The 27,804-nt window shown below is 37.4% G+C and overlaps 1 protein-coding gene across 1 annotated transcript in view; it reads right to left on the reverse strand.

Moving 5' to 3' along the window:
* Window positions 1-205: 205 nt before the first annotated feature.
* The window catches only part of LOC107186493 (discoidin domain-containing receptor 2-like), a 111,016-nt gene continuing 83,417 nt past the window's right edge, over window positions 206-27,804 (reverse strand). The window contains exons 13-16 of the mRNA XM_015574356.1: window positions 27,296-27,388; window positions 20,806-20,947; window positions 1,788-1,937; window positions 206-367 (exon numbers count right to left, since the gene is read on the reverse strand). Of these exons, the coding sequence (XP_015429842.1) occupies window positions 206-367; window positions 1,788-1,937; window positions 20,806-20,947; window positions 27,296-27,388 (547 nt within the window). The remainder of the gene's footprint in view (window positions 368-1,787; window positions 1,938-20,805; window positions 20,948-27,295; window positions 27,389-27,804) is intronic.

Consider the following 27,804-nt stretch of genomic DNA (forward strand, 5'->3'; position numbering starts at 1 on the left):
AATGATTAACAGCGACAAGATGACCAGAATCGACGATTTACCTTTGCATTCGGATGATTTATCGAACTCCGTCTCGAGCGATTGGTCATCCTAGGTACTAACTTGGTCTGGTTTGGTGGAGCTTGGTCGTCGAGGGCCACCAATTCCCGTTTAGCTCGCCGATCATAGAAAGCCGGATGAGGTTCCAGCCTTCCAGTTCTCTGTATCAGGTGTCGTTCGCGTCCCCGTGCTTGTAACCGAGATTCTTCCTTTGGAGGAACAGATGGATCTCGCGGAAGTTCGGCCGGTCCACGTCGTTCCTCTGCCAGCACTCGCGCATCAAGTCATAGATGTCCTTGGGACAGTTCTTCGGCAACGGTAAGATTATCTGGAAAAATAAAAGTGCCCAACATACGTTAGTCACACATTTATGGAATACAAAAATTAGATATGCCAGCAATTGTAAACATAGGAGTAATAGCACTTCCAAAATAAAAAATTAAAATACTTCAATAAATAATTAAACTTAACAGAATAAAAATTTTTAAACTAGAATTTTATGAAATAATCAAGGAAAGAGTCACGAAAAATTCTAGGAACATTATTTATGTACTATACTATAGCATTGTTAATTCCAGAAACATTGAAATAAGTAGAAATGATCGAGAATTGTAAGACATGCTGGTAGAGTTTATGCAGATTTGACAAGTTTTTACGTTTCGTTACCCGAGTTCTTAATTGTATTAACTTTATTTTTTAAAAAAATGTAGTTAATTAATCTTCGTGCGCCTTATTGGTTCGAAGAATACAAGTACACCATAATATAAAAAAAATTCAACTTAGAAAACAACAAATATTCTGTCAAGTCCTAATTCTGAAACTTAAAAAATTTTTTTTTTCTTAATGGTTGTATCTCCAAATATTAACAATAATTAAAAATTGATGTCTATAATAAGATAAAATTTTGTTACACACGGTAATAAATAGCTATTCAGTAGATGATATTACAGTGTGTCTGATTATTTCACTACTTTCCTGCTTCTATAATGTTAAATGTCATAAACTTCAAACTCAGTTTTCTCAATTTAGAAATTAGTGGGGATAGAACAATTAAGAACTAGAGCAACGATTTGGTTTTCTCGAAAAAAGAGGTTGATTATAAAATTGTATTTCTTCATATTACATGTATAATTATCGTCTTCTCACTTGTATTACCAATTTTCTCTATATGTATTATACTAGTGATCGTTAGTTATAAAAGTTACATACGTATAGAAAATATAGAATTCGTCAACATTACTATGAACATCGAATAGTCAGAAATATCCCAAGAACATAGAGCTAACAGTAAGTATCATATAGAATATGTATGAATAAAATATTATGACAATAATGAATACAATATACATAAATAATTGAAATATGAAGAAATATTTTAAGTATTTAATAAATTAATGCGATATGAATAATTTAATACTATATTGTGTATATTTAAATGTTAATGCGAGAAGGCAGCTTTAAATAAATTCAGTATCAATAAGAATTTATTGTCATTTCTACGTTGGAATATTTTGAACTTCCATACTTTTCAAATACAACCAGTTAAACTATTCTACAAAAATCTCTCCTAACAATAAAATTAAATTACAGAAATTGGTTCGGAAGAAACAAATCGATAGATAATTTGAATTGGGATAGTTGACACGTTAAAACGTTTAGAGAACGTTTAATTCGATATATTTATTCGATCTATATATCGTCAACATTTAATTTACTAGTAGAAATGTGATATATGGGATAATACTTACTCTCCTCTCGTCCTCTTGGTAAAAATAAGTCGCGTTCTCAACGATGCGATGGTCGGGCTGCTCCTCGAACGGTTGTTCCCTCGCAAACGTTAAAATCTCCCAGAGCGTGACTGCGAACGCCCAGACATCGCTCTTCGTCGTATGTCTTCCCTAATTTCAACAAATCATCACAAAATGATCATTAGACTGTCTCAAAATATGCCACAAAAATTTCAAACGGATATTTTTTAATATCGCAAAATACACTATCGATTTTATTCCTGACTTTTTACTTTATTCTATACTATATATTATAATAATTCCAATCAACGGTATTCACTTGTCATTTTTCATTTCCAAGCAACAAAAAAGCAAATGCACCAGTAAAATCGCGAACAAACAATCGTTTCCAAAATATTCCCGGGTGCTAAAATCGTTCGATTTTATTTCAACGTCGCCTCCGTTTCCCGTTAGCACGGATACCATTAAAACGGTATCAAACTGAAACCCTGTCGCGACTAGGCGAGGCGAAAACAATTTTATTAACACGCTACGCGGCTCTTTCATATCTATACCATTCCCATCGATACACGTTCCCTGACTGAATCAATATTTATGGTATAGAATGTTACTGATATACAATAATACACAAACAGAAGCATTGTGAAACTCCCAAAAGTCACGTCAGTACTTCTATGATCTTTACAAGACCTCGAAACAAGTTGCCTCGCAAAATGTAGTCGGCCAACAGAACAGACCAAACTGTCACATTCATGAGGTCTTAAAAATAACACTCCCAGACTGTGTGAAACATATAATAGACCTATAATTATCAACCACATTATTTTCTAATATAGGAAATATAAGCAAGTTGGAAGAAGGTTAAATAAACTAACAATCCTTTCGGGTTCTTCAAAAATTAAGAATCTTTTCATTTCGAAATCACTCAAATATTATATCAAGGAGATAGGTATTTTGGTGTATTCTTTTGTATCTTACATAACATATAAATGATTCACAAGAACATTTTAACACTTCGAAACCATCTAATGCCGTTTTTCATTCGCTGTCATTTCATAACATTTTTATTTTTATCACAGTTATACATATACATATAATAATTCCCATTATAATGTTAATATACACAATGAAACCCAATTTTTCTTACCTTTGATCAATAAACCCTTTTGAAATATTTGAAACAGAATAGAGTTTTGTACATTTCTATACTATTAACAACACCTACTCAACACTTGAATTCCATAAAATGAAAGAGACAAAGGACGAGTAGGTAATCTCTTATTTTTACCGATAAGCTTTTAAATATATGTATATTCAAATACAAATTTGAACTAATATTTTATTTCGTAATTTAGAATTCACAGCTATATGGCAACAGTTGGAATGAAAGGATTAAGGACAACCTCACCGAAGCAACAATCTCGACATCGTACCAGGACATGTTGATAATATTCTGTCTGAGTATTGGAATACTCGATTACTTATAAAGACCCTGCTGAATCATCCCTTCAGATTCTACAGTTTTCAATCGCTTACTCGTGTGTATTTAAATTCAGTCAACAGTTGCTAATAATCCTTGTTTATGCTGCGACTCTAAGCTTGCAAAGAAGAAATAATATAATGAACTAAAATAATGATCGAGCTTTAGCTGTTGCGACAGAAAAAGCTCCTGGAGGAATCGGAGATCTGAACGCCACCCGTGAAACCCACGTCTAGAGCGTGGTCGGAGTAATTTATGGAAACCTTGTTGCACCGCGTCGAGTTCGACGAAGTTCAGGTGCTTCAGTTTACGTGTTCTTGCACCGATGGAGCACGTAACTACAACCACTTCGATACTGCGTAAAAAATGATTTTAATGAAAAGTGTTTTAAATAAAAGTTATGTGGTTTGTAACCCTGCGAGGTACATAACACACCAGTTCGATGGTAGTAGTAGCACAGACGAGATATAAGAATAGACCTAATATGCAATGTAATTTTCTGTCCCATGCTTCGAGGGCATCAGAAGCCCCCTTACCATTTTAATGTCAATACCCGACGTTACCGATAAAGCATGAATTCTGAGTATTATTAGCACAAATGAAGTGTTATATATTCCATTCACATTGCGTGTATCTATATGATTTAATGGGAATAAAAATATTCGATGCTTCAGTTTAAGGTTAAGAGATAAATATGACAGTCATGAAACATGAAACGGAAAAGTATATATTTTTCCACTTAACTACACGACAAGTTATTCTAAATGCATTGTTAATGGACATTTTAGTAATGTTACTTTTTACATGTTCTTGTTTTATTCGTTTTCATATCTTGCCTTACACTAGTATATTTGTAACAGATAAATTCAGAATAGATGCAGTTTCATAAATAGTTTATCAAATCTACATGTGGGAGAATATATACACCGCTTTTATTAACATTTACATATTTATAATTTATATGGGAGTAGGAATAGTTTTACTGCCTATTGTAAGAATCTTAATACGCACGAACAATTACTTTCTGGCAATTGGTAAATTTTTACATATGAATTTACTTACACGTTATTTACTTATAAAAATTGTATTTATTACGAGTAATTAAATAATGAACGTACGTTAATATTCAGCTACGTGTCTCTCAAATTAAGTGAAATACAGAAGTTTCATTTTCTTGAAAATTGGTGTCAAAGAATGCAGCAACTGGTCAGATTAGTTTCGTAAATAAATCGAAACCCTGTATCGGCATATTGTTTTTTAGGCTATCAAATATCACACGGAGTCTTTTAGGAAGTAGTAAAATCTTTTATACAAATTCAATGAAATACTTTCAGATACCCAGTTTAAGAAGAGGTAAAGAAGTTTCATATTTGCAATTATTTTGTGATACCGTTATAGAAATCGATATCCTGTGAGAAAAATCGTATTTAACGATATGAAATGAATAATAAATAACGGTCTTAGGGATTTATACTGGAGAGCTAAATCTTTAAAAGGAACATATCGCTTAAACAAATTAGTTAGAAATGATATTTATTTGGGGAATATGAACATCATAAATAAACGAGAGCGGGAGAGCGAGCTGCGGTAGCGGTGCTCTCCGTCGGTGTGACGCGAGCCGAGGAAATTCAGGGGGAAATTCGAGGAATTCTATGGGGGCAGGTGTGCGAGCGAGAGAGTACGGTAGAGCGTGCCGCGGCATCGGTGTACTCCGTCGGTCCAACGCACTAGTGACGTTGCGTCACACAGTTTATTGACCTAGCCGTGTACGCCGTGTACCATAGCCGTACCTGGCTGTACCATCCGGTGTTTGGGTCGTTCAAGGAAGGTCGTTCAAGCCGGCAAAAACAATTCAACACGAACAAACCTGCGTACGCCCAATCCATAACGGCGTTAGCTTCCTCACTTTCTCGTGAGCCGTCGCGGAGGGTGGGCGCGCGTCTCATACTCGTCCTTTCTCTTGTTACTAATCCATTGTTTGTTTCAGGCATTCGACAACCAGTTAATTAATTTACTGTGCATATTATTAATCTATTTACTGTGCATATTGTTGTGTCCCCTCTCTTGTAACTAATCCCTTGTATGTTACAAATGTTCGAGAACCATTGGCTTCGATATTTATCTTCTTATGTACTGTGATTCATTTACTGTGATTTATTTACTGTGCGTATTATTAATTTATTTATTGTGCATATTGTTGTGTCCCCTCTCTTGTTACTAATCCTTTGTATGTTGCAGAAGTTCGAGAACCATTGGCTTCGATATTTATCTTCTTATGTACTGTGATTTATTTACTGTGCATATTATGTATTCTATGTGTATTGTATAATGAAAAATATTTTTCCAAACAGTGATTCCATCGAAAGAAGACATCGATCAACGTCTACATCCTCGAAGCGTTTACCACTGCGTTAAGTTACTGGAAGTTAAACTTAAATCATAATTCGATATTCATTGTTATATTCATATTCATCATCACGTCGTTTATTATTAAATTTAGTCTATCTATTAATAGACTTAAATTGTAACCATCCATTGTGCATACCAAGTTTTTAGTAATTCATTTTGCTCGTTGATTTTCTACACAGACTTGGGGTACGGGCAGTGGGTCTGTAGTCTGTACCTATGGTACGGGCAGTGGGCCTGTGCACTAAGACTGTTTGCCGATCCCTCTGGTTTCTATTGAGAAGCCAGATATCGGACGTGTTTAGTCTTTGCCTGGTAAGTAGGATTTGGAGAAAGGCTCGTGCGTGCCAGGGTACGGAGGAGTCGGGAGGCTGCTCCGTAAACGGACTCTGTTTAACAGGGAATCTCGCTTGCACTACCATGCTTGTGTACTCTTTTGGTTCGGGTCTGGTACGCAGGTGAGCAGCCCAAAGCTCTTGGGCCTCCACTCGCAGCAACCTCCTCGTGGTGAGGCCTGGGCAATCGGTATTATCATCGGTAAAGTACTGGAAACTGAAGACAATACCGAGCTAATGGCTGCGAACTTCGAATCTATCTCATAAAACCACGTTCTATATTACATCGAACTAGGATTATTTTAGAAATCGATATGAGATTCAAAGTTTAAAAATGTTTAGTACTTTGAATGTTTTCGAAAATTATTCGAGATAAAGATGTATGAAACTACTGAAAATTACTTTAGATTCCTTTTCCTTTTTCTGTAAATTCTTTGATTGGAATATGAATGCTGCTGGAAGTATGAACATTTTCACAGGACAATGATATAAATGGAACTTTGAAACTTTTTTAAGTGTTACAGTGATATTTCGTTATATGTTCCATAATGTCAATAATATTGATTTCCCCGCAACATCCATAATTATTACAAATGTCAATATAACGAAATATCTTTTGTGCGATGCTTGTGATGTAATAAAAATCTGTGTTTCGATTACGTTTTTGATACGTATTACTCACTTATATGGAATAACATAGAATAAAAATATATATGCGTTCGTTGTCACTGTTAAACTGTTGTAATAACAATGAAATAATAAAATAATTTACTGAAATGTACATAATAATACATATACATATTCATAAAAACAATATTAAACGCAATAACTTGTTTGTACGCGAAAAAAAACCAATAGATTCGTCGGGACTGGAATCCAAGACTCCTTTCTAATACGTCTACTTTACAGTGAACGGACGTAAGAGAATCCGTTCACGACCATGGTCCCTTCGATAATTTTCCGACGTACCGAACACTCATGATCTGATAATATTGCGTACTTTAGACTCGATACGACTGTAGAAGTTAGACTACATAGTTGAGCTCGAATGGTTTAACGTAGTTCACAAATTCACCGTTCTCATAACGTAAAGGGCAGCAGAAAATCCCTGACTTTTTACACTATCGGTATTTGAGAACATGAGACACGAAGTCCCATAAGATGATAGGTCTATCCTATACCTAGTCGGTGGTAGTAGTAATGCACATAAGCGGAGCGAATCCCCACCACCTCCACAGTTTCGCGACATACGAACATCGTGCGAGGATCCACGAAATTCTAGCGCCCCACTTAGGCTTATTCTCCGCTAAGGCGTCTCGTCATAGACACGTCGGTGTAGCGTACAACATGACGTTACGCTACGCTTGAGTTTCTGTCCACTATGAGCGTATTGGAAGCGTACAGAAAGCCATGTTTGTACATGGCTAAGACAACATTGCATTAGTGTCTTGTTTTTTGATTAGCGGAGCTACCAATTTCTATTCATTCTATAGAAAGAATGAAATACATGATCATCTTCTGCTAATCCTAGCGCAGCAACAAATAGTCTACAATTTATACTCTTTTCTATGTAAGGATTTAAACCAATATCTTTTCCGACTTTTACGCCGTCGAATATAATTATATAAGGCGATAACGTTTTCTTCGTAGCTCGACGTCATTGTCAATGAGGAAAATGAAGCTTTCTGTACGCTTTCTGTACGCTTTATATACGCTTTCGATACGTTCAAGTGGAACCGCCCTACAGATTCAAATTAAATTTAAAAGTTCTAATAAATATAACAAAAGTACGGTTACAAGTTTCAAGGGGAGCATAATATTGGATGTGATTAGTGTTTTCGTAGGAGAATGCGTAGAGGACATATGAAGGTCAAGTTGGTTTCTTAAAATGGAATTATACATTTTGTATTGAGTTAATCGATCCAGTTTGTTACTTTGTATAAAAAGAAGTATTAACCTGTCTATATAAAAAAATTAGTCTAGGAGATATTTTAATTTCAATTATTCAGAGTGGCATATGTGAAACCACTGCGACAGAGAGTCACATTTAACAATTGAAGTTAAAATACCTCCTAAACTAATAGTTTTTTTATATAAACAGGTAACATGTGTTTATGCAGAATTTCAATGAATAGGTACATGATTCCTATAAAAAAAGTCAACTTGACCTTCATATGTCCTCTACGCACCCTTCAACAGAAGAACTAATCACGTGAAATTATACCATTCTCGAAACCATATAACTTTGACCTGAAACATTTTTCTCTAAAATCATTGGTGACGCAGTATCGAAGTGGTTCCAGTTACGCGCTCCCCCATATACAGGGTGTCCGAATTACCCGACACTACGTGAACGTAATTTTAATATAAGCCGTTTTCGAGATATGAACTCTCAAAGTTAACGTCAAAGCCACCATGATGTATAAACTCCGTTCGTGATACTGCCTCGTGGTGTGCTACATCGGGTAACCCTAATGCCGACGACTCGTCAAACTTGAGAGTTCATATCTCAGGAATGGCTTATGTTATAATTACGTCTAGATAGTGTTTTGAAAACTTTTCGATGCCAGCATTAATAAGATGCACTATAAAATATGGATTCCATTTTAAAAATTCAAAGTTAGCTTTCGTAGGCTTTTCCAAGGTCATCACAAGGTCAAATAGATGACAGCATAATATGGCCCCCATAGAATCATATAACTTCTACCTGAGACATTTCTTCATATCATTCATATTGTTCGAGATATTTTCCATCCTAGATAAAACTGGGTCATCCTATATACTCCTTTCTTCATTGATAGCGACTCGTCTCGCGGTTTACCGTTTCGAAGAATTTGAGAACACCGTGAAACGACACTGAGAATCGATTGAAATTTCGAGCTCTTCGATTCGCCGGTTAATTAATTCGCCTTTTTCCACGTCTTATCAATTAGTGAGGCGAACGTTGAAACACAACGAGGGTCGTAAATAAAACATTTCATTTCCCGCGGAAGGGAAATTGGTTCCGGTAATGGTGTCGAATTTTTCATTATCGTCGGATCTATCGGGAGGAGAAAAAACGTGGGTGGATGGGAAAACGAGTCGGGAGCCAGAGACGACTTTCCCGTCAGGCCGGTCGCACAGGTGACATTCGAAGTTGAAACCGATTTACGGCGGCGACGGCGACGAGCGCGCGGCAGGTGGTATCGTTGCTTGACGAGAAATTACTCCAACTTAAGTGCTTTAGTTACGTAATTTCAGGCAACTACTCCATCCCCTCCAGACTGTGCGTGGGCGGGAGCTAGGCGTGTTTACGGATCACGCGCGTTCCTGCAACCTTATAAACGTACTTCATTGTACGGTGGGGCGAACGCATACTCGGGGCTCAGATACGATTTCTAATTAGCTCGTTAACATACTGCCTTAATACGAACTCGACATCGATGGGAAGCTTTCCGGTGAAATTTCGCTTCGTTGTGTCTGAAGATGTGATATTCTGCGCACGGAAATAAGAAAGGAATGTTCCGTTGGCTCTTAACTTGGGAAGTGGAAATCTCATTACTTATTACGCAAATCTTATTACCAGACTGCAGATTTTGTACATTTATCGCAAATATGAATGAACGAAACGCAATATGTACAACTACTTTCGTCAAGATTAGCATCAATGTCACTTTATTTTGGACTTAGCAAAACCGATAGTAAGGGAAACAAATCTCAGACATAACTTCAGTTTAATAAATTAATCCATTTTGAATTTGCATGCAATTCTACAGTCTACTTAGTACTTGGACTAATTAAAAGGACTAATTAAAGTAGACTGTGGATGTTTATGCATTTATAGCACCTCTTAACTTGGAAAGTGCAGTAAACTAAAGGTTTTAATAAAGTTTAATACTACCTACGCCTTATTATTAACGTAGTAAAGCATCTATTACAGAATTGAAAATTCTGTTCCATTTTAATTTTTAGATATTAGTACCCAAAATAATGAATTTTGCATGAACCTCCGCAGTCTATTTATTACACAACTAGTTGTTTTGCATTCTCATGTCAGAGAAGATCAGAATAAACTAGCATTTTTTAACCCTTTAAGACCTGAATTATGATATCTTTATTTTTTATGACAATTTCTATTCTGGATACTTGAAACCAGTTCAAATATGGTTCCTCATTTTTTTAATTTTTTGTATTTTTTTTATTCGAACAGCTAAATTAGTTTCTGAGTGCTGGCATCATTCTGTAGCAATTCAAAGGACTTCAAAGAAGTAGTAAATGGTTATAAGTAGGCAGCGAATTTATACATTTACAGCATAAGGAGATTTGTGGAATGCAATAGAAAACAGAACTTGCATCAGCTTTAATATATTTTTTATTTTATTCTTAACCCGATGAACAACTTCGGAGGAAAAATAAGTTTTTGTATTTAATCTTTTTGAATTTTTGTAATGTAAGTAGTACTACAAAGTACCATCAGGACATAAAGGATTAAGTAACTAGTGACCAGAATTAACCTATTCTAAAAATATTCATGGGGTTCCTCAGACCCTACCTCACCACCGAAGGGTTAAGTTGCTAGTATGTTGAAATCATTGGTAAAAATATTAAGTCATATCATTTTGTACTGGTACCTATTTCAACGTTTGAAATGTATTTTTAGTAAATATGAAGAAACGTACTTGCTCTTTTATGCTTTATCCTATTTCGTTTGTACGAACATGATAATGTAACCATAGACATTCAGCAGCACTTCCATTACAGTAGGTATTCTTGGATACTGTTTCATCCAGCGTTCATAGTTTCAAACTTCCGAGTTGCAGAAAATTTTGTTATTTTGTACTAGATGTGTGTGAAACATGGTAGGTGCAATGAAATCTTCCGTCTGACGTTATGTAGCATTTATGGAACGTTTTCTGATTTACATGGGTGTAAGAATCCGACTCTATTACAATACAGAAGATACAATTCATTAATAAAACCCCAGAAAAATAATAATAACATAGCTCGATAATTTGTACTTTTCCCGTTAAAAAGATTTCCAAGCAGTTATGTATCATGAAAAATATAAGACTGAACTGTTATAACATCGTAAATTTTATCAACAAGGTTGTTTCAGAGCACAGATTCCCAAGATTCCTTCAAAGGAGACAAGAGTCCGAAGTATGCTAATGTATAAGAGTAAGTTTCGTCTAAAGATCCTTTAAACTTATCTTAGTTTGAAAAGTATCCGTTTAAAGGCGCAGTGGGCAGGACCCACCTCGCCGAGAAGTTGAGAATTAATTTTAGAACTGTAGTGCAGTGTGTCAAAAGAACGAACTTTACCATTATCTCTCTGTATCGCGACTAATCATTCGGAAAAAAAGTTTTTTCGTTTTATACGTACATATATTTCATACTATACTACAGAAGTATAATGTTTACACTACTGTTACCCAATAATCCCTTTAATCTGCTCATTGTATCTTTTTGGTATCTTATAGAAAAATTTTCTGTACAAAATCAAGAATCAGTAGTCATTTTAAGACCATTTAACACATTTAAAAAAAATTTTTTTCACGAACAATGTGTTTATTCACGATAAATAACGGCACAAAAGATGAAAATATCATCGACGCTATGAATAAAACGTTCCGAATAAAAAAAGTACCTTTTATTCGTCGGATAATTCTCGTCGAATAAATTTATTCAATCGACGCTGCTCGAATAAAGATACTTTTTTTATTCAAGCTTTGAATAACGAATAAAGATAAAGTATCTTTTATTCGAACAGTTATTTAAATAATTTTGTATCTAGATAATGCCCATCTCTGAGCTGAAGTTCCCTTTCGAATCCAGTTAACCTTGTAGTAAACCGTGAACATTTTATGGATTTTATTTGTGGGGAAAATTAAAGGAAGAAGTGTACCGCAAAAACCAACAACCAAAGTTGACATGCAAGAACATATAAACAGAGCTTGCTCTATAATAGATACAAATGAAATTTGTCAGGCAGTATCATTAGTATTGCAACGTTTTAGACTATGTATCCATGTTCAAGGGCGTCATTTTGAACACTTCTGCTAGCAGTGACTACGTAATTAACATGTTACATTTAAATTGTCGAAGTGTTCGGAGAGTGCTTTAAGATAATCTGTTTTCTCTTGCAGTTGGCCTTGAGTGACCTTGAATAACCTTCATTAGAAAAAATCCATTTAAAAAAACCGAGTTGGCCTTCATATCTCCTTGACGCCTCCACCAATTAAAAAATTAGTAACATCAGATTATGAGCCCCTCGATACCAAATAAGTTTGGTCTGATGCATTTCCTTCTATCTCCAAAAACAAGCGAGTTACCCAGGTGACCTGTATTAAATGCCCCACCGTGTATACATATTTAAGGAGCTGGAGGTTAAAGGGTTAACCCTCATGCACTGTTCGGGTCAATTTGACCGGAAGCCAATGCTCGATTATGAATGATATTTTTTAAAGAAATTCCTTGTAAAATTAAAATTTTTATAAAAGTTCCTTCAACAAATTTGTAAATTAATTTCACATCAATAGTTTACATAATATTATAATTTAGCGATAAGAAGATACATTTCCTCAACTTCCTTTTAATTCAGGCCGAATTTAATTCAAGAAATAGCAACGCAATAGTTTACTGTACAGTGCACGAGGGTTAAACAGTCGACAATTGCTCAAGGAAATTCGTTTCCCAGCCGAAATAGTTTCCTCGTTACGTATTCGTCGTCCACGCATTCAGCTTATTATCGAGGCGGTTCGAGTCGGGAATGTCGTAAAGTTTACGACGGCCGATCGCGGGACATTAGTTCGCGCCGGCGTTCGACTTAATAAAGTCCAACGTTAAATCATTAAATCGACGCTAATACCGAATAATTCTTGGCGCGGCGTTTCGCGCGGCGAACCAGTCCCACCCCCTTGCCCTCCTACGTTTCATTAACGCGCGGGCACAATGGCGGAGCTCGGATAAACGATGGCAATAATGAAACATTAACGACGCAGTCAATTTGAAATGACTACGTGAACGACCGGAGGGGGAAAATACTATATCGCCCGCTCGTTTCCCATTTAGTCGAATTACCATTTAGCTATCAATTTGCTGCTGCACGGATTTCATTCATACGCGATTTCCGATGGTAATGGCCGCCTGTTGATAAGTCGATCGGAACTCTCGGAACGGAGCCGGTCGATGCTGCGGCAAGATGAGCATTCTGAGTCGCTTTAGATCCAGAAATTACTATTACAATCGCTACTAAAGCGTGCAAGGTTAATTTTACGGTTAAGCCACCAATCACGAGATACATTGTATAGTAATAAAGAATATTACGGAAACCACAATAGATTCACAATAAAAATCGTAGTATATTCTGTTTTTTTTGGTGAATTGAATACAATTCACGTTTCTTTCGTCGTTACTTAGAATTCGTGCACTACAAATCGCGTTTTAGACTCAAGCCTCAGACGCTCAACCGTACAAAACACGCGATCACTGCTACAGTCCCGAAAGTGAGTTCTACAATATTTTCCTTGCTAACTAGAAGTGCGTGGATATCTGTCGCAGCAACCGATGGTTCGAAACGAAACCATTCGAAATTCAAATCCTCCGAACATTTGTAAGACTTAATAAATGGACATTCCTAGAACATGTGAAATTTAAATCTTGAGAACATCCGTAAGAGCTTCGTGACGAACGTTCGTAGAACATCCTAAATTTAAGTCTTACGAACTTCTTAGGGATGTCGAAAATAGATGTAGGATATTCGGATATAAACTGGAAATGGAACGGACGTCCTTTAGGTGTACGGTGCTATCTGGATAATGTATGAAAATTGGCAGAAGACAATGAAACATTTATTTATATTTTCCATAATAAATCCTATAATAAAGAATACAGTAAATCAATCATCGCTGAGTTTTCGAAGGCGCTTTGGCACTGGGTGTTCAAACGTCTTCCCCACTACTGGGCACTTGATTGGTTCCTTGCGCCCGCTCCCACCCCCAATAGTGGTGAAGACGTCTGAACACTCAATGCCGAGGAGCCTTCGAATACTCATCGATGATTTATTGTATTCATTTCTATTTGTTTCTCGTTTTCTTTCTTAAATTAACCCCTTGAGAATCTAAATTTTAAAAGTTTCATGAAGATTTACAATTTAACCCTGTTGTAGGTACTCTTCGAGTCTATATTACCCCAAAACGAAGATTATATTTCTATAGGTATTATGTTTTAAACTATTTGTGTTTTAGTATCCTCTTTTTCTATATTTCGCATTTCTAAAGTACATATTATTTAAAAATTTGAAATTTCAATGAAAAAGGAACAAAATTGTGTGTATACGTCATAATGGCTATTACAATTTTCAGAGAGTTTAATTGTATTCGAACTAATTGAATTCCAACAGACTTAAGTGACAGGTAATTTGTTTAGAATAATCTAATACTATCAATTCATTAGTGCTGACGGTACTGTGACGGAATGGAAAAATTTGGGTGGCGAGTGTTTAGAGCTGTCCGCGAGAGGATCATACGACTAGGATTCGGTTCGGAAAACAGCACGTTCAACTGGTTTCGTGTATGCTTGTGGCGTTTGAAATTAGAGGGATGCACGGCTTGAAATGCATGTGTACGCGTGTGTGTATAGGGAAATGCGTGGTTTCATTTCGAGAGTTCTGAGAGAGTAAGTGGCGCGAGCAACTTCATTTGAAACAGAGAATTCACGTTTAAAGCTATTCTATTTACCTGTTCTTGAATCTTTTATTCATAATTAGGCTACAGACGTTTATGTATTTAAAGCGTTTATTAATTTCAAAAATGCAATAAAATAAAAGTTTTTATAAGACTCAATATTACTTATGTGTTATTATTGATGTAGTAAAGCTTTCTGTACAGAACTAAAAATTCTGTCCACATTTTAATCTTCGGATACTAGTACTTACCAGAAGTTGTGAATTTGCATAACCATCCGCAGTCTATTTATAATTAAACAGTAATAATGTATCCACATTCAGGTCAATTCAAATTGGAAAACCCTCAAACAAATTATAACAATTTCAATCACTCAGTTACCAACGATTTAAACCACGTTCATTTCAATAGAATTTTTCCAACAAGCTCATTAATTATTCTGCGCTCATTAAAGGGTCACGGTTGCCTTGAGAATCTCCCATATCGAAAATGTTATCCCTTCAATCAGTACATTAAAGTTTAAACCTTTAAAAATTCAAGGAACGATTCGAAACTTTATTACTTAATTGCTTTTAAATCAATCGATCTCTAAGGGATAAAATGTAGAAATCCCGAAAATTGTGTAACACATTGACAAATACCGTTCATAAACGAAACAGCCATGAAAATATACTTTTGCACGTATCGCCGTGTCTGACCACTCACGGGTCTGCTCCACTTGTCGCGCACCTTTTAGAAGTGACCGACGAAACGAAGAAAAATTCCCATTCTATGGAACGTGTCTACATCCCCCTAGAAGGGACTCACATTTCCGAGGGATTGCCGAAGGGAAAACACGACCGATAGCAATCTATCCGTGTTATATTCGTGGAATCGTTGGAACGACGCCGGTATATTCGCTTAGTGGAACGATCGTGTCGGGGCGGTTAAGCAGGAAAAATTTACTCGACATCGAAAACGAATTCCCGAACCTGGATAGGGGTCGAGTGGAGAGGGAGCCGCACCCCACGGACTTTTAGGGTCCCGCGATGAAACTGGGGATAAGCTCGATCTGCTAATGCCACGCGACCGCAGACAGTTCTGGCGGCTGACGCTTCGTGGTTTCGCGGATCGACAGCCCGGTATCGACTAGCTACCGAACAAGAAATTAAAAATAGGATCCATCGAATGAAATACATATTGCACAGGGTTAGAAAAATGGTACAAGAGGGCAGTAAAGGGTGAAGTACTCTACTGTGTCCCTTCCGCAGGCCAATGTCTAATAATCTAACAAGAAAAATGGCCAACCTCTGAGTCGTCGATTTTAATGGAACTGTTAGGGCGTGTAGTAGGCATCTCCCTCTTCACAAATCACCCCCATATATGGTCAAATACTCAAAAGTTTTTGAGTTGCTTGATTTTGAAGTTTTCCGTGTGACATACAATGTCACGTTATTCTTTATATGAACAAAGAAATACAAAAACTACCAAGAAACCATATTTGAACAGTTTTCAAGTATCTAATAAAATTTGCAATAAAAGAATATCGATAACGTAATTCATGCCTTAAAGGGTTAATACAGAATTTAATGTTGGCTCTTTGTTCCAAGTTCATTTTTCAACACGCGCACAAAATTTGCTGTCACTTTGGGTGCTATAACTCAGACTCTAATTATCCGAATGTTATAAAACATTGACGCAATATCAGTGGAGGATGTATTTCTCGATGACAAAATTTTTCTGTAGATTCTAATTCAAGTTTTTTCAATCTTTAAAAAGTTCAGTTACGTTTAGGACAAACCGTGTATAACCAATCGTACCTGCATTCTCATTCCTTCTGCGCGCCATCTTTCCAATTCAACACAGCACGTCATTCCGCAAAACCTGTTCGTTACGCTGATGTACCGACATAACACGCGCCGACGATAAATCCGGTACGCGGAATACGTGTTTCCAGCGACTTCATCCTAACCACGCGGACCGTGACTAGTGACCGTTTCATATTTCTTTCAGAACGACGCGATAACTATCGGGACCCTCTCCGCCGGATGGGAAAACTGTTTTGGATCTGTTGCTTCATGAACTATGCGCCGCTCGTCCCGTTACCGTGAAGCACCGTTCTCCCCCATCGCGACACCGTGCTGAGCAATTTCATAAATTGAAACTCCTGAACTGCGCGGCGCGCTAATGCCTCGCCTTGATCTGCGCTAAAAGCTCCGGAACTTTTTTGGTGCGCTGATTTTTGCGGAAGTTAAAAGTGTCGGGAAAATTCGGAATTTATCGTGGTGGTGGTAACCTTGTAGATTGTATTCTGTTTGCAACTTCGGATGATAGAAACTGTGCTGATGTAGATTGGTCCATTTTAATCTCAATATTGCAGTATGAAAAGATTTTGGAATTTAAAACGATAAATACGTAGACACTGTAGAATATAAGGAATATATAGGGTGGGGCAATAACTATGTCCACTTTGAATGTTGCCGTTATTTGTAATAATATGAAAAAATGTTATGTACAAAACTTACACGGTATAGAGGAGATTTCAAGGTCATCTCTATTTTTTTTAATGGAATGCTATGTTTTTTTTATCGAGATGTGATAGTCGATGTTAAGACGACTTCAGCGAGCTATCATTGAAAGTCATGCAAGGTCAAATGTGGTAGTAAAATAAACTTTCTTACATTACAGGAGATGCTCGAAGTGGTGACCGTTTGCGTCAATGCAAAGTTGCAATCTTCGTATCGCTGCATCACGTGCATGTCTTATAGTTTCTGCACTTTTTTTAAAATGGAAATCTATGTTTTTGACTGCATCAACCGATGCAGTTTATTGTGCTCTATATAAAAGTACTAACATACTTATGCCCTAAACTTATTCGTTAGGAAGTTATCGAAGCTAAAAATTCTCTGAATTATTTCGGTCTGTCGGCAAATGTTCCGGAGTACCTACGTTATATTACATTACAATGTTTGTAAACATGAAGCTTCGATCACTTCCTAACGAATAAGTTTAGGGCATAAATATGTCAGTACTTTCATGTAGAGCACAATAAACTCCCTGGACTGGTCCAGTCAAAAACATAGGTTTCTATTTAAAAAAAAGTGCAGTTGCATTTTTCTGATGCACCGATGCATTAATACCATTTAACTTTTACTTATAACATCTTCTTCTATTCCCAACCGTTTAGGAGGTACATCTTGTTCCAGTTGCGTGGGACACCCTGTATATAATATGTGCGTGCGTGTGCATGTGAAAAATGGTATTAAAAATATTACGGGTATAGTTTTCAAACCAAAATCAAGAAGAAAAGATTATTGAACATCGGCCATAAATTGGAGTTGATAGGTCTGTGTTGCTACAGAAAGTAAGATATGTGATTTTGAGTCATTGTTCCGTCGTAGACCGAAACGACGGCTATACAGTCAGACAGTACCGTTACTTTTTATTATTTTATTCCTTCCTTCAGTCAATTTATATATTTGCAAGACCGACCCCTTGCAATTTCGATTTCGTTGACAAAGGGAATCAGAGACAAAAGAAGCGAACATTTGGTCTGCAGTCCGCCTCATGCGCTCGGTAAAAAAAACAATGTCGCGTCCGTCCGCGTGGATTCTCTTTTGAATCCGCCTGGAGTTGTAAATTCCAGGCTCGACCGTCGTGGTACGCGTACAGTTGCGACTGTTGCCCGCCAAATTAATTTTAGGCAACTGATTCAATGTTCTCTCAGTGAGAATAAAACAAATATCTGTTTGACCGATGGAGCGGATGATTTACGAGGTACTAATCGTGACTTGTGATACGATCGCGACAAATAGTTTAAGTCCATATTTGTTTTATTCTCACTGAGAGAACATTGAATCAGTTGCCTAAAATTAATTTGGCGGGCAACAGTCGCAACTGTACGCGTACCACGACGGTCGAGCCTGGAATTTACAACTCCAGGCGGATTCAAAAGAGAATCCACGCGGACGGACGCGACAGTCATCTAAAATCCATTGTTTAACCTTACGCTAATGTAAAATATTGACACAGGATAATGAATATATAAAAAATTGTAATCAAAATTATAAATTAGTCCAGTAATTGATGGCAGTTATATTACAAAATTCCTATAATATTGTACTCCTAGCTAAAAGACGGATGATGTCTTAAAGGACTCGCATATATGGATCGTCTTCATTGTTTATTTCAAGTGTTATTAATTTATATGTTAATGAAATTTTTTTACCAACAACTGTTGCTCAGATCAAATAAAAAATCAAAGGGAAAATGCATAGTTGCCAGTGAGAAATGAAGGGTTCACTTTTTTAAAGGGCTGAGCTTTTTTATGGATTGCGCACATCTACAAATATTGTAGAATACACGGGCGAAATATTATTTCTGAATGTAAAAGCTGAAAGGAGTAGTACTCATCATAAACGTGCAAGAAGTGGTCTATTAAGGAATCACGTCGCTCGTCTAATCAAATTTGTCATACCGACAAAGCAAATTATTTAAGATCCTTCGCTAGACTACTGTTCCAGGTCCCATAACACTAACGTAAAATCTCAAAAATATGTTTGAAAATCCCAAACACTAATTACTTTCCTACATGGTTAACAGTATCTACATACTCCTTTCGTTTCACTGCACTGAATGTTCGTCTCGTTCATGAAGACTCTAGTTCAAAACATCATTAAAAAGCAAATATACCAGGCTATTAGCTAGTTAATGCACCGTAATCTGCTGGCTCCCGTTTCAGTCCGTACTCGACTGTTTGAATCCACTTCGAGTTGCAGGGATCTCGGTGGATCACCATGGATGAGTTCGTGAACAACGAGGAATGTTAAAATGGCTCCTAGCCGGGATCGAGGCAGATCCGAAGGCGAATCGAGTCGACGCGACTAGCGTGGAAGCTACCCATTAAACAATGATCGCTGTTCTTTCAGCTTACTAAAACGGAGGGGATCAACGAATCTTGAATGCAAATATTGAAAAAAAAAAACACGCGTCCGTTCGTTCGAGCGCGAAAAACGAGGCTTTGATTCCGAGAGCGTGCAAAACAACGGATGATCGGCATCCGCGAAAACCAAACCGAGTTTCATCGCGTGGATGCGCAGCCACGGTCCATTTAAGCATCGCTGACCGAAACGGCTCGAAATAAAAGCGTTCGATTCAACTCGCCATTTTCATCCTCTCCTCTTCAACCTCAACGCTGAACAGAAACCGTTTACAATTTGTCTGGTGGCCTGCACTGTGACGGGACTTAATTTAGTCCTCGCTATAAAGAGGGATTTTCATTATTTCTCTAATGTTCCAGAATTATGAAACTTATTATTAGGTCAAAGATCATAGAAGGTTTCGTTGGTGCAGTACCTAAATGTTTACTGAAAATGTAAAATGCTTTTGAATATTGTACAATAGAGGCTAGATTATCCGAACACTGCATTAATCCGCTAAGTTGCTCGATTTATTCGAATTGTGTTTTTACGATTTGGGTCAGGAAAGTACGAATTTGCAAAAAAATGTAATGGTTACCAATGGTAATTGTATATCAGATTTGAATGAAGCTTGTTCCAGATCAAGTCGATTGTACTGAACCAAAAATTTGGTACATAATACTAAATATATATTAAATCTTTTAAGGTCCAGATTCATTAGAAAAGATACCTTACAAATCTGCAGTAACCCACTGCAGGAACTTCTATACATTCTTCTACTCCACGTCGATCAAACTCATGTAATTAAGTTCATCATTAATTCATTGACAGAATTGTCTCAACAATCTTTCACACTCTTGTGTCACAGACACTGAATATTCTCTTACAGCAAGGATAGACTAATTTAAAACTCGAATTACGAACTGTAATTAAACTACACTGCTTAAATGAATTAGGGTATCTCTAATGTGGGCGGTCCTGTTGCGCCCACTAAGTGAAAAAACACAAGTCCTGAATTGATAGCTTTCGAATTAACATGAGCCAGCGCCATTACGCTGCGAAAAAACCGAGCGTTAAAGGGTTAACACCCAGTTTATTTGTATAAAAAATTTTTCCAAAAATTATACCTAACCGTGAGAGACGATTCTCTAATTCTTTCAAGGAGTGTATTTGAATCACGAATATCGAAGATTCTACAGTAACTCCAATCGACTGTAAGACCAGTTAATAACTCACCATCAGCATGGATTCCCAAGCCATCCATCGAATTGGCAACGGAGGCCTGCCCTCGACCCGGAAGTAGTCAGCGGCATAGGCGTTCCTTCCGGAACCCAGATCCGACACTTTCACCGTATACCCACGACTTACCAAGCAGTTTCTGTAACAAACACATAAGCCGTTCAATCATATCTCCTCTTTTTGATATTTTTTTCAATGCAACAGCTGGCGCGCTAGCGGCTGCGTCCGTCGATGTTTTTTTCAGTTGACCCACATAAGCGGCAACGCTAACTTTTTCAATATTTCTGGATTCCCCGAATATACAGTAAACAGAGAGAGGTAAAAGAAAAAGAGAACCAATTCCTCTTCTATTTCTCGGGGGTTAATCCTTTTTCCATTTGGCTGTCGTCACTCGTTCGAGCGTCCCCCTACTCTCTGCTCGACCCCTGCAGCAACCCCAGCGTATTTACGACGGAACATCCCGTGGTACAAGAAGACACAGTAGACTTCACGAGATGATCCGTCTTCGAGGCCGAGTAGATTATTTCGGTTCCCCTATTCTGTCACTCGGCGGATACACGGGACAAGGGTATTGCCCGTGAAACGTGCTTAATACACAGTTCATAGGTCCCCGAAGAGGGTCTGAGCTATCCGATAAAAGAGATCCCGCCTCGGCTATTTATACGCGTTGAACGTGTTACGAAATTATTTCTGACACGACATCTGCAATCTTGATACCGTGTTCATCGTACTCTTACGGTTATGACATCTGAAATCTTAAGCCTGTGGGCTTATATCTCTCTAATGTGAACGGTCTCAGTATGTGTGGACGTGAAAGGGCTGATAAACTTGCAGAAGAGATGCGTGCACAAAAGAACTATCTAGATATTTTGGTTTATCATGTAGAAAAATAAGTAGTGTGCTACAAAATCTACTACTTAAATAATATAATGACAGATACTGTCAGGTAAGTTAGTGTAGACAGGGGGCACAATCGAAAGGTCTCAGTATGTGTGGACGTGAAAGGACTGATAAACTTGCAGAAGAGATTGCGTGTATAAAAGAACTATCTAGATACTTTGGTTTATCATGTGGAGATGGAGTAGGTGTTACAAAATCTACTGCCTAAATAATATAATGACAGATACTGTCAGGTAAGTTAGTGTAGACTGGGGGCACAATCGAAAGGTCTCAGTATGTGTGGACGTGAAAGGACTGATAAACTTGCAGAAGAGATTGCGTGTACAAAAGAACTATCTAAATATTTTGGTTTATCATGTGGAGATGGAGTAGGTGTTACAAAATCTACTACTTAAATAATATGACAGATACTATCAGGTAAGTTAGTGTAGACAGGGGGCACAATCTTACGAACCTTCGGACGAAGGTGTGTGGGTACATTTTGACACATGATTTCAGAAACATCATGCAACAATTCCACTAGCAAAAATTAAAAGAAGTCTAGAGTTGCTTATATTACCTTTTTACAGGAAGACTTTGCATGTTTTAAAAAAATTCGATCCAAAGCGCATGTAATGACGAATGAATAGAAGTTAGCGAAATCCAGGTACCGCTGTATATTCGATCATCAAAAATATATGCTTTTCAAGAGTTAACCCTTAAAAGACGGGAGGTCTAGCTTCAGGCTCCAGAGGGGTCGCTTATTTTTTATAATATAACACTATAACAAATCTATAAAATTTTTAATTCGGAAATATAAAATATCGTGAAAAAAAGGTGCCTGTCCTCTAAAAGTTAAAAGACCTTCATTGCTTCAAGCCACAATAACGTTAAGTCTCGTATCATTTAATCAAGAACTCTGTACTAAATCTTTTTCAATTATGCTTTTACGTAATTATTAAACAAATACCAGCACCTGAAGGAATACGCAAGATATATATATTATTCATACTGGAACACCAGTATCAAGCATGATGTTCATCAGAATTTTCTTCCGTAATTTTTATTGGTAATTCCGCATATTCAGGGTGTTCATAACCCATCATCAACCAGCGATTGCAGATCTATTTAGTATGATGACAACTGACTGATTGCCAATAAAATCTTCTATCATTAAGTATGTATGGAAATTGTGTGGGAACATTCAGAACGTAGTTTATAAACACTGAGGTAAGCCTCGCATGCGATGGTAGAAGCCAGTAAGTCAAACAGGCTGCTAATATACAAAAATGTTTATATCTCAAAAACGCTTAACCTTTCGATCAATGTTTACTAAGGATCTTTTACTCAGCACAATGTGTCCTATGTACCATATAAATATTGAATGCCTTTTTTTAACACCCTGTATTTAAAGCACGGCACTCTACACGATGGTAACTATCACAATAGCCGAAGAGTTTCTTCCAAAAAGAACTCCTCGGTCCCCCATCTCGTACTTTACCTTCTTTACCTTTTTTACGCTTTACCTTTTGTTACCTTTCCATTGGTGTCGGAGTCGCGTCTGACGGCGATGGATTCTGGAAGATCGCTTCGTGGCTGGGCGAATAGGGTTGAAGGAAGGGGAAGCGCCACTTTTAAGCAGCTCGCGGCGGAAATGTTCCGAGCACGTCGAAAACGATGGTCGTTCGAAGTTTTGCGCTGATTTGCGCGTAAAACCTGGGCGTTTATCGCTCACGGTGTCGGAGGAACATTTTAGTAGCTTCCGACGTCGCGTCGCCGCGACGCTTTTATTTTACGCGCGTCACGGAGTGCCCTCCAGGTATTCCGTCCGTTTTCTGGCAGATTTGCACGGGAACTTTTTACATCGTACACTGGTTAAACGACGAACTCTGGTGACGCGTAACGGAACGGTTAAAAATATTATTACACGCTTTAATTAATCTCCACGGCGTCAGGGTACAACAAGAGTGTAGTAGTAGCGGGAAACGTTTTCCAACTGCACAGGGAAATGACAGAAAACGCCCGGCAGCATAATACGCTTTGTTGACTATATTAATTACAAACAATCGTACGCGTGTTACGAGAGGCGGAATGAACTTGGTATGATTAAAACGTTTGAATGGGTCGACAGTTGCGTTAATACGGCCGCAGAAATGTTTTCGTGTGTCCTTGTGGCTCGTATACAGGGTGTTAATGAAAATGTGGGACACTCTCTTTGAGTGGATTCTACAGGTCGAACTATACTACAAGATACTCTCAATAAATTACAGCCTTGGACATAAACATCTGGTTTTAAATTTTTTAAAAGCGAAATAGAAATTATAGAATTCAATAGATCACGTGCTGACATTTCCATGAAACTACTTAAAACTTTCATAAACTATTAATCAATCTACGTGCATCTCATTGGTACAAAGAATACAAATTCATCAGAATGTATAGAAAATTCAACCTAGAAAACAATTATTCTTTTCAGTCCTAAGTTCGAAATATTGAAAGTTTTTTTTCATAATTGATGTATCTCCAAATACTAATGACAATTACAAATTTATGTAGATAATACGATAATATTTTGTTAAATATTGTAATAAATAGCTATTCAGTAGATGATTTTATAATGTGTTTGATTATTTCACTACTTTCCTGTTTCTACAATATTACACTTCGTAAAGTTTGAATTCAGTTTAGAAGTTAGTGGAGATAGAATAATTAAGAACTAGAGCGACGATTTATTGAAAATACGGGCGATATATGCGTGAAATACGTCGGACGCGATGGGTTATACTAAATCGAACAGCTGGATTCTGAGCTGATACACGGATTCGACCAATAACCCTGTGAATTTAAGGAATAAAATAAAATGAAATCAATGAAACCAATGCGTGGAACAGTTGACAAACTCGCTTCTCAAATAGAATAGCCCGTCGCGTCAGACGTACATTATCGTTCATAAGTATTAGGACACCTGGTCTGTTTGAATGAATTGCGATGTTTTGTACAAATAATACAGGGTGTCACAAAAGTGTTGCAGGTCCCAAAAATTGGTTTCTTGTGAAGTGATTTGGAATAAGTTTTGCCTTAGGAAAAATGTTATTCGAAGCTTTTAAACGACATATTAACATGAAAACGTGAATCTATCGGCCGAGCTCTGATTGGTCGGACTTTCCGTTAATACCTCGTTAACAAAGCCTCGAATAACATGTTTGCTAAGGAAAAAACTTGTTCCAAATCACTTCACGAGTGACCCATTTCAGGGACCTACAACACTTTCGTGACACCTTGTATACTTTAAGCCATTTTTATGTATTTCATAGTACCATAAGCGTTGTCCACCCAGCTTATATGTCCCCTAAACAACATTTATTCCAGACTTTTAGCAATTTCGGAATGTTTTATAATACTTATTGGATATTCGTTGAGTGTCTTAATACTTATCAACGGGAGTGTATTTTGCGCGCATTTCGGCGGTATTTTCAACAATTATTATCTCGAGAACGAAGCCTCGAGTGAAATTTCATGATTCTTGATTTTCATCTTAATTTGGCATGTAGAATCCATCCTGTGAAAGTGTCCCACATTTTTATCGACACCCTGTATATGAAATGTCCTGGAGCAGTTTTTTCGCCAGACGACTTTCGTTGGCGATAATGCGTGCTAATTGTTTGCGCGATCGCCGTCGTTTAATCGGTGGGTAGAGGTCCACAAAGGGCCGCGCACCGTTTCATATATCCACGTTTCATTTACCGCTCGGGCGGCCCGGTTATTTGGCCGTTTGGCACGACACTCGTTGCCAGTAAATCAACAGGCAATTAATTTCGGCCTCCGCGCCTGTTCCCGCTTTTGCCGTTGCGCCGCACGTAAACTTAAATTATAATTAAAGTTTATGATTAGAGTTAATAATTCGAACATGTGACTCGGCTATTCTCTGCCCCGCGTGTACGGTTTTAATGGCGCTACTAGGTTCACCGTTCCGTTGAGTTGCCAGCGGTGTCGGGAACGAGGAGTTTCTAAATCGAACCTGCGGTAGAGTGTACGGCCTGGAGTCTGATGAAATTGCGAGAGAAAGGGCTGGTAACTTCGCCTTTCATGTGTAAAAAAAATCGTTGGATCTCTATTGCCCGCTGTAATTTTCAAGTCAGATACCAGGTTTTCCATTATTAAGCAAATGAGAATATTTCTTCCCACGGTTGATCAGTGTAAGTTCAAAATTATAATATGAATTCTAATTTGCAAATGCACTATCGCCTAGTGTGACTATAAAATCAACAATCTGTTTTGGAGAAAATTAAAATCTACGAAATTGAAACTTTAAGTTTCGTGTATCCAGCTGGTTAGTAGTAGGCAGTATATGTATACAGAAAAAAGTTTATTAAACTGTAAAAGTATATTTGTGTTATAGAGGGTTAACAGAGCTCAGGAAACGTTTTAGAATTTCGCAGTGATAAAAGGGAGGAAGATATGAAATTGATGATAGCTACTGTGAAATTCTATGAATTAATACGAAAATTTAGTAGATAATGCGTGAAATAATATCGTGGGTGTACTCATAGAAGACCAGCTGTATTTAATATTATATTTTGCCAATATACTGCTAAAATAACTGCTGAACACACTAGTAAATCTTCAATACCTGTTAAATGAAACATACGAACGTCTTGTCTCGTAGAAATGCAACATTCATAATTGTTTGTGAATTAACCGAATTAGAGGGAGGGTTAATTTAGCTTCCGAGGTAGCTGTAGATCTAGAATATCTTAGTACTTAATGTTTATTACCAGTATGCGAAAGGTTAATTTTCATATGTTCTTTCACCATGAAGTAAAAATCGACAGTTTACGACTTAACGTCTTTTACCAGAATACACACGATGTGATTATCGATCGATAATTGTCGTATATATAGAATACTTTGTTTTTTCCTATTATTAGACAGAAGATTTTATGCATTTAAAGTATATAAGACTCTGTGAAATAAAATAATAGACAAAACATTCATCACATGCAACGAGTTTTCTATTTTATTCTTAACCCAACAAGGTACTCAGGGGAAGAAAGAAATTCCTACCATTTTATTACCATTAAAATGTCACTTTGCAGAAAAATCTGCAATCTACCTATTACTATCACTAGACTACATATGTTTATAAAAAACATGCAGTTTTACGAATTAATGCCTCGAAACTGAACGCAAATAACAATCTACATATGTATTTACGCTATTAGCGGTTCTATAGTTCGAAATAAAAAAGAAAACTGAACAAATTTTTTGAATCTTACTAGTATAATGAATTTACGTAGATCGAATATTTAAAAACGCATGAAATCCGCAGTCTTACCATATCACTTTTACTCCGCCCACGACTTAGAGATTAGACGTCTATCTTCGTAGGAAGTACAGAACTCAGGATCTTCGAACCGACCGTAGACATGGACTCAAACGAAACCACATGTTCACCATGGCGGTTGTCCCCCCCCCCCTCCCAACAACGAGAAAACACGCGTTTGCACAGCGCAAAGAGCAGTGAAGGTGTACATACCCCGTCGAACGAATGACTGATCGGCCGAAGTTTGTCTTAAAGTAATCTATGAGAAACTGTCTGTGTCGTTACCTTGTGGCGAGATCCCGATGCACGAAGTCCATTTCCTCGAGGTGTTTCATGCCGGATGCTATTTGCGTGGCCATGTAAACCAACGTGCCGAAACTGCAACACGAAGGAACGAGAGACGTTATCCGTCCTGAAGTTTACTCCTCGAAACTATCCTGTTCCGCGTGTGTACTTACACACGTGCGACGATACCATATACGTACACAGGTATCCTGCGTTGTGCACATACACACGAAACAGTCCCGTTCGTGCGTCGTACTCTAGCAATACCGCAAATGACGACGATTCGACGTTACAGACCGAACGAACGCACCGGTGTCGACCGGACCGTTCGCATTAACAACAAAAGCCCGGGCGCAGATCGATCGTTTTGCAATGTACGTTTCTGTGCGCCGCCCATAGAAATAAACCACGCTGCTTTGCTTCCGTTTCTGTTTTTTCTTTCTCACCTAACTAGGTATTTCCATTCGGTGCGCTCGACGAACCCGGTCAACGAGCCCTTTTTTATTTTC

Source organism: Dufourea novaeangliae, unplaced genomic scaffold (genome assembly GCF_001272555.1).
Source record: "Dufourea novaeangliae isolate 0120121106 unplaced genomic scaffold, ASM127255v1 scaffold65, whole genome shotgun sequence".
NCBI classification, from domain to species: domain Eukaryota; kingdom Metazoa; phylum Arthropoda; class Insecta; order Hymenoptera; family Halictidae; genus Dufourea; species Dufourea novaeangliae.